The sequence below is a fragment of the Leptidea sinapis genome, chromosome 25 (genome assembly GCF_905404315.1).
Source record: "Leptidea sinapis chromosome 25, ilLepSina1.1, whole genome shotgun sequence".
In the NCBI taxonomy this organism is placed as follows: domain Eukaryota; kingdom Metazoa; phylum Arthropoda; class Insecta; order Lepidoptera; family Pieridae; genus Leptidea; species Leptidea sinapis.
In genome coordinates this window covers 361,989-376,615 of record NC_066289.1, presented here as the reverse complement: position 1 = coordinate 376,615, position 14,627 = coordinate 361,989, and the positions used below count along the sequence as shown (strand labels likewise).

The following is a 14,627-nucleotide window of genomic DNA, read 5'->3' as shown; positions in this document are numbered from 1 at the left end:
GCACTCGTGGCTGTGATCGCGACGGCCGCCTTGAAGTTAGCTACTGAAAACGGTGTTGGGTTATACTCAACTAATATGCTGAGTAGCAAACCTATTTGGGACAAAACACTGCAAACACCACCTTATTATGTTGATCTAGAATAAGCCTTACTTTAGTGTTTTCATTGGTTCTTGATGTATATTAGTTTTAAATAGATTAGGCATATATATTATATTCGTAATTATTTAGATAAGTTTTTCATGTTATTTGTTATTATATTTTGTAAATGTTTACCTGTATTTGTAGTGTTTGTTCCAAATAAAGATATACTTTCTTACTTACAATTAGTTAATTAATTGTACCACGTGATGGCGGAGCAGTTTTCTCGAAGGCAATTAGGAACGCGAATTTCGCGAAAAGAAAGTGCGCAGGCAAATGTAAGGAACAACATATCTGGTATTCCTCTAATCTCCACTTGCATTCGATCGCGGTGGTAATTTTTGTGGTAGACTGTATTTAATGCACTGCACACACCAATTGTAGAATCATCGCTGCGTACTCACCAGGGGTGGGACAGACGCCTTAAAGTGACGTTTTCAGAAGACTGTAGTGCCATCTGTTAGTTGGCCCGAAAATGAAAGATTTTTCAGCTGTCACTAGCTTTGAAACCTTTTAACTTTTCTTTGTGTCACTGCCCACTGGTCATAAAATGGCGGCTACTTCTATCGTTTGCGCATGTATGTAGCCCTCGTGTTCCATTTTGCATATTTACACTACTAATTCTATCGTTTATGTTCATGTTGTGGCAAAATTAAATAACTTACTCTACGCGCAATTTCAACATGGTAAAAAATTGCAATACCTACATTAAATAGTAGAGTTAGTTAATTAATTCCGTTACAACATTAAAAATGAATTTTATAATTTGGAGCTTGTATATAGTTATTTTCGGGGCCAATCTCCAGATGGCGCTAGTTTTCAAATAGACAGCTCATAATGCGTAGAGAGGGCTCTCTTTTCCCTATATATTATTATACTCTTTGGTACTCACTCACGGTGCGGTGCATACACTAGGTCGCGAGCAAGTGGGTATTAGCGGTGTCTTTTCGTGTGGCAACACAGAAACTCAAGGTGTGTAGACTCGTGTGGCGCCACAGGCGAACTTAAAATTTTACTAAAGATCTCACTGAGACAAACAAATGTATTTTGTATTTTACCGAGTCTCTTTTGAAATAGCAATTTTATTTTTATTTCTTGTATTGATGGTATGTATATCTTTGTTTTGAATGTATTCATTCTTTCTATTATAAACTATACATATATATTATTATAAATGAATTGTGATGCTTTTGTTCGAATTCCTATGTATTTAAAGTGATTTCTAAGGGATTTTCTAGAATTCAGATTAAAGATGGCCCTAATCGCGCTTTTTTGCAAAACAAATATTGTTTCGATAACAGCTGCTTTCCGCCATAGCAAAATTCCATATGAAATAACTGAAATAAATCAATCTTGCTGTGTTAGTAGGTATCACTAAGATTTTTAATTCTTCTGATAGCAAAAGTAGCAGCACCAAGTTTATTTGACATTGCTTTAATATTATGAGCGCTCCATTAAAGTTTTTCATCTATTACTATTCCAAGAAACGTAGTAGAATCTACAGTTTTAATGGTCCCTATTAAATTATATACTTCTTGATACTTTTTTTACATTTGGTAGGGAGAATTCTATTCATTTTGGTTTGCTCGCGTTAAGTGATAAATTTTTCACCCTAAACCAATAAAATATGTGTATTAATCTAAATTCTGTGAATGTCGATCAATATTATAAACTAATGAAGTGTCGTCTGCGAAAAGAACAATCTCACATTCTTTTTAGGTTACAAATGGCAAATCATTAATGTAGACAAGGAATAAGAAAGGCCCTAAGATTGAACCTTGAGGAATACCAATCCAAGTATTATATTTATATTATATTTATTTAATTCTAAAAATGTATAATAATAAACAAGTAAATCCGATCACAAACACAAATAAATCGTTTTTCGTTTTTATCTTTAAGCGCCATTAAATTATTGTTATCTCTCCCCCATATCCCGACGGTAGTTTTATTCTGAATATGGATATACCAGCTAAGTAATATCGTGGTAATATCTATCCCTACTCTGTGCTTAAGCGTTTTATCATCTATGGCTTGAAGTTGTCAAAACCTTGTCCAAAACGTCTTTGGGAGTATCGCCGTAAAAGCAATAATAGTATTAGTGTTTAAATTCTCTTTGAATAGTACCATAGTATTTAGTACCAAGAAATACAAAAATAATACAGATAGGAAAACATTAAATTATGGTAAAATGTGATGGTTTACGATTTCATACAATCCTTTTGATATATTTCTTAGAAATTTGAAACAATTTCATTTGATTCGTGCTGCTTTAAAATTGTTTATTATAATTATATATTAATGTTTGTGTCCATGACACATTGCTTAATTTTAAAATAAGTATGGAAGTATCTGAAAGAATAAAATGTGCGGACTTATGGTGCAGACAACACTGGTCTCTACTGGGCGACCCAGAGGTAAGGCCTAAGGTGAGGTTTGCTCTCTATAAAATGTTCGTAAGACCAATCCTAACGTACGGCTGCGAGCTTTGGTCATTCGACAAACAAAGTGCACGAAAGCTATTGCATTTTGAAAACATGACGTTATTAAACATTTTTTATTCGGCAAATTATCCGAACAGAAACTTGAAACGGTTGCAAATGAAGATGCGTCATATTTATAATAATTTCAGAGAAGTTAATGTCGTCTATCATATTCGCTTTCAAAGGATGCGATGGAAAGAATTGTTAAAATATGAAAAGAGAACTTACAAGAAGAAAAGAATAGCTAGAAGAATTCGTTGGTGGGATTCATAAGTCTGAACTGAATTGTGATTATTATAATTTATAATATAAATAAGTACGTACATTATAATTGCTTTTTTTATTCCTCTGAGATGTATGTAATTCAACTAGGTTGCGATGGAATTTTTATCATGCAAGTCTTAAAAACTGACTAGGTGCTTACTTGTAACTTGTTGCAAGAGACATAGAGAACGATAGAACTTTAAGATCATTGTTTCACGGATTTACTTGCAAAATATGATAATTTAGATCAGTGTTTCCTAAACGTTGTTTTGCCGTGGCCCGGTAATTTTCACACTGCCCCTTCGTGACCTACTTTTAAACCCAAGCTGAAGTTTACATTAGGTAAAATAAGACACATTAAATAATAGTAAAACTGTTACTGATAGTAAAAAGCGGTGAGCTCACCGTAAAAGTATTAAAATATCAAATATGCAACAATTGAATTCGTAAATTTTATAATAATCTTCGCGAATATTACCTTGGTAACCTCGGAAATCAGACGGAAGCCTTTGCAAAACTTTATAAAGAGCTATTGATATTATATTTATCTTTTATCGATTGATATTGATGGAGAGGATATTCAGACTTTTTTATTCTGTACACATGTCCCTATTTCTGTATTTTTATTAAAATTTCGTTACAATAAAATTTATCATTGATTGTGGTCGCTTAATTCCCAATGTGTGGTATTATTCCGAAATGCAGATATTTTTTTTAAATTTCATAACACATTTTGAACATTTACTAGAAATATAATGTAAACGCATATATATTGCCCAACAAGACTTACTAACTCGACTTAACCGAGGAATGGCCTGATGAGAAAGCTCATGGTCGCTCAGAGGGATTGCCCTCTGAGCGAGGAGAGTGCTATGCTCGATCTAGTGAGAGATCTCCTCATTTCTGATTCGATCTAGAGTGATATAGTTTCCCTGCAAGATCGAATCAGAAATGAGGAGATCCGTAGGAGAACCAAAGTCACTGACATAGTCCAAATGATAGCAAAACTGAAGTGGCAGTGGGCAGGGCACATAGTTCGACGGACAGATGGCCGGTGAGGCAGAAAAGTCCTCGAATGGTGACCACGTACCGCAAGACGCAGTGTTGGTAGGCCCCCTACAAGATGGACCGCCGATCTGGTCAAGATCGCCGGAATACGTTGGACGAAGGCAGCGCAGGACCGGTCATCGTGGAGATCTCTTTGGAGGAGGCCTTTGTCCAGCAGTGGACGTCTTCCGGCTGATGATGATGATGATGATCACACTTCAGTTTATTTATTCTCTGTTTTTTTTATTATAACCAATGTGAAGCACTTGATTTATTTTATAAATATATTCCGTTATGTGCAAGGAACTTGTGATAATGTGTTTCGTTTATTATTCGAATTTTGCCATGTGAAGAAGAAGCTAGAATGTGAAGGAATTGCTTGACTTAAATTTTTAAACTCTGGGGCTAAATAGCGAATTCAATTACACAGTAATAATATTATGCTCAAACATATAAATATAATCCTGCTCTAACTCACAAACAACGGAGTTAAAAGAAAAACAGACGTCGCTTCAACAAGCAGTTCTTCATAGGTACTTAAACGTTATTCTTGGCGGATTTTAAAATAAGTAAATTTTTGAGCGCCTTTTTATGCTTGATTTCAATAATATTATATATATCGCGTAAATTATATGGTGTATGTACAAGATTTCATACAAGAATGTATCGCTAAGTAACAAGCATATTATTGTGTATTTAATTAATTTACCCTTATGTCTAAACAATGTATGTATGTATTTCTAAAATATTTATTTTTATTCTATGTGCGTTTCAGTTGATGAAACTGCAGGACAAACCGTTCACCTAAAGGAAACTGAACACTGGTACGAATCTAGCAGTTAAACTTGCTATTATTATTATTAAGTTAAAGGGCATAATATTGCCAAAGCTAAAAACCAATTCGGTATTAGTTTTAATGTCGCTTACCCACCCGAAGGTTAGTAACGAACCGCATAACTAGCCGACGAAAAGCGCAAATTATTGATTGGCTCATAGCTCATCAATGGCTCCGGAAAATAGAATTTATAATAAGAGCAACCAATTCCGATTCGTCGCTATCAAATTCTTCAGACCCCGAGTCAATGACCGAATATTATTAAGGAAATTATTTATTTTATGTTTGGTATCCATTACCAATTAAAGAGACTTATTGTAAATATTTTATTTTTATATATTTATGTATTATGAATAAAATAAAAATATTTTTTTCTACTTAGAAACACTGACTAGTAAAATAATATTTTATTTCTTATTTTACTCGTCCGTGCCTAGAAAATGGTTGATAATCTCTGAATTGTCATTTTGACAGTGACATTTCTTTGTTTACATTACATAACAACATGACAGGTGACTTGCCTCTTGACAGTTGCCAGCTGTTGACTCTTGAATTGTTGAGAAAAGTTATACAAAATACAAATAGTTAGAACTCTGGTATTTAAAAAGTTCACTGTGCACTTTATTATTTCAAAATTTTGATTTATTGAAATATTTGGCAATTGAAAATATAGTTGAAGCATAATTTTATAAAAATCACGAAATATAAACCACACACGAACATGGAAACGCATCCGCTAAATCTTGTTAGTACCTATTACAATGTGAATGCGTAATTTTTTAAATAGGTGCTTTTACCTAACCGTACTTGAGATTACATTATTGTTCAGGCTCATCAACAACACCGACGTGCCGATGCTCACTTAAAGAACAGTAAGTTTGATGAAGCGATGCAGTGTCATCATAATGCTGCTGAGCTACTCCTCGATGCTATGAAGACTACTTCTTCGACTGCTGCACTAGAATCCATAACACTTCAACATAGTTACCATCTGAAACAAAAAGACTTGATCAAAAGTAAAAAAGAACAATACACTCGAGTTAAAAAAGCCATGGAAAATATAAAAACTCTCAGTAAGGATCCTCAAATCAATACACAAGGTAATGATTATTCCAAACTTCAGATAGCAATATATAGAAATATTGATGAATCTGAATCTCTACTTAAAACACTTTCTCCTTACACACTTGAAACCAGTGATTTTATTAAATATGACAACTTTAAGAATGCCAAAAAGAAAGAAAAATGTCAAAAAGATGTTATTGAAGAATTACAAATACTGAGTCAGAATTTGCATTCTCTTGTTGAACAACTTGTATTCAAAGTGGAGGTGTTGAAAGATGATAATCTGTCCCTTAAAGAGCATATTAGTTATTTAGAAAAAGAGAGGGTTAAATATTTGAATGCTTCTTATGACCATATGGGGGTTGGACCAACACCTTTGTTTACTGAAGCTTGTGCCAATTGCTCTCGTAATAACGATTCAACTAGTTATATGCAAATTAAACCGCAGGCCATTACTAAACAATTTCAACCTAATTTTGATCTTACTGCATTGAGGATTGAATAGATTTAATTCATTTACAGTCAATAGTCTTAATAATGATAGTAGTATCTTTTTGTCATGAAACAGATGTTATTTTTTTTTAATTTTACCAATGTTTTTCAATTTAAGGCATAATATTCTTTAAATTATAATTGTTATAGGTATAGCAGATGCTCATGGAGGATAATTATGTACATTTAAAGGAACTGGAAATGAAAATGATTGCTTAAACATGGATGTTTAAACATTTCCTCTCAATTGTGGTTTAATACCACATAATATATTCTTAATTGAATTATATCTTTGTACTGTGCGTAATTCTTATTGGTGGAGGGGCATTTGAGTTATTGGCAAACAATAGATTATTATTATTCTAATAAAATAAGCTCAGAGTACAAGGAATCTGTGTGTAGGACACAAGCTTGTTGCTCTAAATTATTTCTTATTGCAACTATTCAACTTTATATATTATTATAAATATGTATACACTTTTTGGAGGGGGTGTTTTTAATCTCTATCTTTATTTGCACTTTATAATACTTATATGTATATGATTATTACTCCTTTAACCAGTATGCTTGTTTAGCTTATATTAACTTTTTTGTTTTTCATTAATTGATTGATCTTACAAATATTTACCAGTTATTACATGAATCATTTTTAATAATTATAAACATTGATAAGTAGTTATAGACAGAGACAATATTGTTTAATTCTATCAATTTATTTATTGTCAGTATTATTTTGTTTTTTTTTAAGAGAGATAATAATTGAAATTCATTCTTCATTTTTTTTTGTTAAACCAATAGAAATATAGACAATATGTTTCGTTTTATCATACCACTCCTATATTTAATAAATAATTTACAATAAAAGAAATTCGATTGGCAATGTTATTTTATTTTTTTAACCATGTAGAAAAGTATTAGCTAATCCTTTAATGTGGGGTTGGGCCCCATTGGATTACTTCAAAATATAGCACATTGCAGTTTCTATATTGATCTTAATATACTAGATCATTTCTAATGAAATGACATCAAAAAGAATTCTAAAGGAATCAATTTTGCTTTTATTTGAACATAAATGCTTTTTAAACGAATTAAAAAACTTAGTTTCATCACCAACATATGACTGAAAATGTTTACGTAAAAACATAACATGTCCAGCCCAGGGTGTTATCCGCCAAACTACTGCTTATCACAGAAGTGATATACCCAGCAGAAGAAAAGGCAATCTCGGCGTCCACACTTGTAGGTGCAATACCTTGTAAACAAAGTTCAATGTGGCCTTCTAAGGCTACATAGGTTTCCCGCTGCCTCAGTGTTACGCTGTCAGGTTCCATGACAATCAGCGCGCGAAATTTAATTAACAATAACATAATTAATAGCGAAGAAATGAAAATTGATTGAAACATTTCACTAGAACTTTAAATTTTAAAGAAGGTTAAATTAATAAATACAATTTTAACTTTTTCAACAAAAACTTGAAACAGTCGCGGGCTGCGTAAAGCACTCGCTTGGACACTCCAGACATCGTACACACATTCCGAAAGCTCGAGTTAAACCACAGAACACTTTTACTCTAACGAGCGTTAAACTGAATAACATATTACAAATACTTAAATAAAATGGCAAAAATAAATAGGGCATACCCCACAATTCTCGTTTATCGATACTTTATTTACAATTACTAACCAATAATCTAAACAAGGCATTAAAAACTAATAGTTTTGTGTTATTCGAATGTTTTAATATTTTTAACAATTAATGAATGCATAATCTTTGTAAAAAAATAGTTTATTTTTGTAAGTTCAATACTTACGAAACCACTGTTTTCTGAGTGATTTCCTGAGCAGCGAACAAGTGGGAGGCTCCATTGCACAGGATGCCGGCTAGACTATGGATACCACAACGGCGCCTATTACTGCCGTGAAGCAGTAATGTGTTAGCATTACTGTGTTTCGGTCTGAAGGGCACTGTAGCTAGTGAAATTACTGGGCAAATGAGACCTAACATCTTATGTCTCAAGGTGACAAGCGCAGTTGTAGTGCCGCTCAGAATTTTTGGGGTTTTTCAAGAATCCGGAGCGGGACTGCATTGTAATGGGCAGGGCGTATCCGTTACCGTCGTGTGAGTCCTGCTCGTCTCGTCCCTTATTTTCATAAAAAAGAATTAAGTTGGTACGATTTTTGATAGGTTGCTTCCAAATTACAAACAAGTAATAAATTGTTATTGTTTAGTTCTTCCTTATTCACGATCATTATCTCTAAACTACTTCATAATTTATAAAAATAAAAATTCTGAAGCTACTTAGTTTTAAATAGGTGAAGTATTTATTTTTAGTAATCATTACAGAACAATTTCAAAATAGACTTAAACAGTTTATTATTTATCGATTACAACTCCCTTTAAAGAAAGCTAATTATCGATAAAAGATGTCCTTCCCTACGCTGGACCTTGCCTTTGAATAGCGCCGCAGTCAAAGAGACACCGCCGGCACGTGTATCTCTTTGGAGGCGGCGGGCGGCGCAATTCAAAGGCAGCTAGGCAAAGCGGCAACGCCTTATGATATTGAATGATTTAATGAACTTGTGTATAAGTTCATTAAATCATTGACCCAGTCACCCAAATCTTACAGGACGTTTAAATTTGTTCAAAATGAAAAGCCTACTTTTTGATAAAACCACTGCACGGATTTCGTAAATTTTTGGTATATCGTCAGCTAATATGCTAACAAGTATGTACCTATATTTATTTCATATAAGCTGTTTCCATACTGTATAATTTTTTTTAGTTTTATCATGATCTTATTTTAGAAGTTAGAAGAACATACATTCTACCACTTTGGATGTGTCTCTCGCGCAAACTATTCAGTGTGGAAAAAATGATATTAGTAATCTCAATATAATTTTTGACGACCTATCCATACGTATGAGTTTGTTGAAAATATTTTTTTGTGTTTCTGTTCTAAGTATGGGAAACCCACAAATTATTTATTTTTGTGTAAAAATGTTAATACGTTTCACAGAATACATCTACTTACCAAGTTTCAACAGTATAGTTCTTACACGGACAGACAGACAGACTCTATAAGGGTTCCGTTTTTGCCATTTGGCTACGGAACCCTAAAAATCAAATCAAAATCAAAATATATTTATTTTCTCTCACAATAAAAACTTACAATACACAGTTTATTAAAATCTATATTGATACATTAATATAATTGTGAGAGACCGGCGCTTGAAATAGGTAACAAAATACCTGTGCTACAAGTCACCGGGCCCCCAAAGCACATGGCTAAAATGATGGAGCGAATATACAAAAAATAAATATATTATAACGAAACTTAATTAGATAAACAAAACTTAATTAGATAGAAAGTAATTGGTGTTAGTGTAGATGATGGTTATCTGAAGGTGTGTGTGTGTGTGTAGTGACTTGGTGTATGTGTTGTAGAAAATTTTTACCTTATAATATTAATAAAAAAATGACTTACTGTGCAGTGAAAGGGTGTCCCAACGCATCTCATAATAAAAATAACGATAAGGAAATCACATTTCACACCTAAGTAACTACTATTTCACAACTTAAAATTTAAATTAAACATTCGTCAAAACAGCAAAATATTTTGTCAACAAAACAGATGCCACTTCCCTATATATTATTATACTCCACTCCACTCCACATGGATGCCACTAAAAAAATATGCTGCCAGCTATGAAAGTACTGCTTACCCCGAGTTCCTACGTTGGGATATTTTTTGTGTTTATTAGTAGATATTGATAGGAAGCCATAATGTAAGACGCCACATGATGTAAGTATTCAAAATCAAAGTAAAATAAACTACTCAATTATGCTTAAACTAAGCGCTTTGAATGGTCACTATAAGTATTTCTTTTAAATTACTGAATTTACTATAATATGTTCGGAAAAAGTTGAGCTCGTGAGAAGAACATACAAGAAACTCAACGGTATTTTACAATTACTGTAATACACATATATAGGTAATTAATAAGGTACTGCACCCAATATATGAGTCGTGTTTAAATATTATAAATTATTTCATAGAAAGCAATAAAAAATAAACTGTATAAATATATATTATCGTATATTGGATGCATCAACTGGAAAGACATGTGGCATTTTAAATCGTGGCATAGAGATCTCACCACAAAACCAGCTATATATCCTATTGCTATATAATATATTCACAACTTTGATTATGATCTAGTAAATGAGACATTACGCCTCCATTTCCTTCTATGTATTGTATATAACCGTCACTTTCATTATCATTTGCATCATCAGTCAGTGAAGATGGAGCAGTTGTATTAATATTATGCAGTGAAAAAGAACACATCATTTCACACCTTTAGTACCATTTACCTGCCAATGTAACCCAATCTCCATAGTGGTCCCTCGTTCTTACCTGTGGAGGGAGCATGCTGACAAACTTTCAGCTTTTATAAAATAACGTGGGTCTAGGGTTCACGGGCTCTTAGACTATTTCTTTTGTATGGACATACTTACTGTGAGAGAATTTATTGACATTTCGTGATCGTGTTTATTAGCATTAGCTTGAAATCATTGAGCGGAGCTCCGACCGGGTGACTCCAATTGATTTATGTGTTAAATTGTTTCTCGGCTATTTTGTAGACCGATTTTAAAAAATTTTGAACTCATAGAAAGCTTTCGAAATTTTCTAGGTTATTTTCGAGACAGAATTTTGAATTTCGACTTGATTCAATTATTATAATTAAAAACAAACATGATTTACAAATTATTCTAAATTTGCACGCGATATTTATATTTATTAAAAAAATGAGTCGATTGATCAAATCACAATAAGTTTTAATTGTATTATTGCTATCCTTTCATCATTTTCAAATGATAAGTAAGGCCAGATGTATGTTCAGGCAATAATCCAGAAGTGATTCGACTGCCAGGTTCTTATTTATTGAATTTGGAAATCAGCACAAGTTTGAAGTTTCTCATGTGACCAAATACGGCGCTAAGTAATTCTTCATGTTTAAATATGGCGCCAAATTAAAAAATATTATTTTTATTGTTTTACACAGACTTAGTTTACCTCGCTTCGCTCAAATATCCGCCGCAGCGAAGTGGCGAGCGACTGCGGCATCCTAGTAATTTTGAGCGGCGGCCATCTTCGATCTGTATGCATATTTTTGAAATCATAATATAGCGCGGTGGCCATCTTCAAAAATGATATCAAATTCGTTCTCTGCACCCGAGAACCTCGGATAGTATATCCATACTGTTGAGGTAGTTAAAAATATAATTATATAAATAATAGCTAGCAACGGCGCCTCTATCCTCTCGCTTCTTCGTTTCATCGAGTTTCAAATCACAACGGTTCTAAAGAAGTTTCAGTTCAAAAATTGTTGCAACAAAAATTATAGGTGTTGTTTTTATAAAATCCTAATTTTATATTTTATTTCTTCTTGCTTATTACTTATAATCTACTATGTGTCACATTTTACTGATTTAGAGAAATGTCTATTCACTTGCAACATTATTTGGCTGTCTGTGTGCGTGTTGGCGAATGTATGTACGTGACACTCACGCATTACCGAAAATTCGCACTTCATTATTTGACGTATTTAGATCGGTATTTTACACACCTTTAGTACCGTTTATCTGCCAAAGCCACCGCTGGCAAGCGGTTGGAACTATCAAAAGTTTCTGGCTAATGAGGAAACATCATCTACTTATTACCCAAGTACTATATATAAAAATCAGCTTTTATACTATGACGTAAGTAAAATTATAATTTCATGAACATTCAGGGTGTCTGGCAAAGGGTTTGCCACGATGTTAAGTGTCTGGCAATGAATAACATGATTTTTTAATAATATTCTGAAGGTAATACCGAAAAATCGCAGTTTATTATTTGATGTATTTAGATTGGAACTATCAAGTGTCTGGCTAATGAGGAAACATCGTGTACTTATTATCCAAGTATTATTTATAAAAATCAGCTTTTATACTATGACGTAAGTACAATTATAATTTAACTAGCTTCTGCCCACGACTTCGTCCGCGTGGAACTCGTTTATATCATAGCTCTTTACAACGATGATACGACTCGCTTGACTCTAGCAGGTTAATGAATAAGGTTTATTCGCTATTTTCGCTATGGTGGTAGAATTGTGCTGAAGTTTACCAACAAAGCGATATTACAAATTACAATGCATTATTGTAAGTGCATGATATTATTGTTGTTGTTGCATTAGCTTTAGTACTTCCTTATACACTACATTATTTAAGGACGAGTTTATGAGTTGGTAGTCCAGGCGGGTTGAGGGCATTCAAGAATTCCACAGGATACTGAACAGCATCATCCGTATTTACTACAGAGTCCACAGAGTTGTATTGAAGTTCTGCGCCTTCGCACGCCTTCAATAAAGTGTCATTAATGACAGAAGCTTGGTCGTTCTTAGGACTCAGAATAGCACGTTCACACAACCACTCCATGGGTTTATTGGGCAGGGTTTTGGACATCTGGGTAGATTCGGGCTATTATATATATATATATATATATATATATATTTATATTAGGTCTTGAACGGTGTGCACAACTGACGCAAGTCCTGGTGGAATTACAATTTTGCCCTCAGTTATCGGATATTCTCCATTATCATCTCCCTATTTTATGCAAAAGATCGGAGAATTCCCCGGCGCACACGTCGCCCTTAAGATGTCATACGTTTTTGTAATGTTTAGTTTTTTAATTAAGGGCCAAATATTCTATTGCAGAGTCTGACGGAAGTCTCCAGCTAATTAAACTGTGACCCCTCCCAACGTGAAGTTGTTCCCTTGGATGTCTTTTAGAGTTCTATTTAACGCTTTAAAGGCCCCCTTGTGCGACATAGTGCTTTCGTCCCAAACTATAATTTTGCAATCGCGCAACACTTGTGCTGCGTTGATTTGTTTTGGGATATTGCACAATGGAGTTTCAGTTTGATTAAGATTTAATAAGTCTGTAAGTAAAGAAAGTAATTCAAGAGGCAGCCTGAAAGCCGTGTGAGCAGTTTTGCCTCCCTCCAGTAGTGTGGTAGCGATTCCTGATGACGCGACAGCCAAAGCGATACCCCGGTTATTTCTTACTTTTGCTAATATTTAATTTATAAGAAAAGTTTTTCCAGTGCCACCAAGAGCATCTAAGAAAAAAATGTCCCTAATCTCTCTTTCAGTGCTGGCTAGAATTTGTTGATAAACATTTGCCTGTTCGTCTGTCAATAATTCCTCGTGATGCGATACTACCTCTCCCAGGGCGCAAGGGTCATAATTTGTCTCTCGTAGATATTCGCGATTATCCAGGTTTACTGCGGATCTTTTTGGTTTAGGTAAACCGAATTGATCCTAATGTTTTCCAGCTTGTGCTAAAACTACATCTTCGATCAACATCAAGCATCTGTTAAACACCTCATTCATGAATAACTCCGCACCATTCTGCAATTCTCTTCAAGTTGCCGTATTGTCATCCAAAAAACTGTCCCTATATTTTACCGTTACCAGGATACCGTTGACAGTTTTTAAATATTCGAGGGATGTCGGCCCTCTAACCTCATGTACTAATAAGCGTAGGTGGTAGCACTCGGTGTTATTTTGATGAATCGTATAGAGCCTACCGAGAAAAACGGCAAAAAAACACGTTTGTTTTATGGAAGCCACCTTAAATATTAATTTTATTCTGTTTTTAGTATTTAGGTATTGTTATAGCGGCAAAAGGATCTGTGAAAATTTCAACTTTCTAACTATCACCGGTTCATGAGCCTGGTGACGGACAGTCAGATAGACATACAGACAGATAGGGAGACGGACGGACAGCGGAGTCTTATTAATACTGTCCCGTTTTTGCCCTTTGGGTACGGAACCCTAAAAAAAATTGAGGTGGGCACTCCATACCCATACATGTAAACAAATGTCAAAAAAAATCTATTTAACCCCCTATTTTTATAGCTCAACAAAGAGTTTCCCCATACACACTTTACACCCCTATTTAGCTTCTGCCTGCGACTCCATCCAAGTGCTTCTCTTTTAAATATTGTAGCACCATACAAACCTCCACACCCCCCATTTCATCCCCTTAGGGGATGATTTCCGGGATAAAAACTATCCTATGTCCTTCCCCGGGTCTCAAACTATCTCTACACCAAATTTCATCTAAATCGGTTCATACAAACTTTGCACCCCCTTTTAACCCCTTTAGGGGTGAATTTTTTAAAATACTGAAATTCATTCTCTTGTATTGTAATAAGGAGTCCATACGCAAAGTTTCAAGTCTCTTACT

At 34.0% G+C, this 14,627-nt stretch overlaps 2 protein-coding genes across 2 annotated transcripts in view; one reads left to right on the top strand and one right to left on the bottom strand.

The window, feature by feature from the left end:
- LOC126972240 (transmembrane protein 127-like) overlaps positions 1-14,627 on the bottom strand; it is a 551,958-nt gene that overhangs the window by 518,133 nt on the left and 19,198 nt on the right. The gene's annotated exons all lie outside the window — the stretch shown is intronic.
- On the top strand, positions 5,310-6,469 carry LOC126972241 (nuclear receptor-binding factor 2-like). Its single transcript, XM_050818888.1, has 2 exons — positions 5,310-5,513; positions 5,598-6,469. The coding sequence occupies exons 1-2, from the start codon at positions 5,490-5,492 to the stop codon at positions 6,336-6,338; spliced, it is 765 nt and encodes a 254-aa protein (XP_050674845.1). The 5' UTR covers positions 5,310-5,489; the 3' UTR covers positions 6,339-6,469.

Bases quoted from the DNA above. Each gene is read 5' to 3' on its own strand.
- LOC126972241 (XM_050818888.1), top strand. From the start codon at position 5,490: ATGGAAACGCATCCGCTAAATCTT. The intron at 5,514-5,597 runs GTTAGTACCTAT...ATTATTGTTCAG, and splicing joins AAACGCATCCGCTAAATCTT to GCTCATCAACAACACCGACG.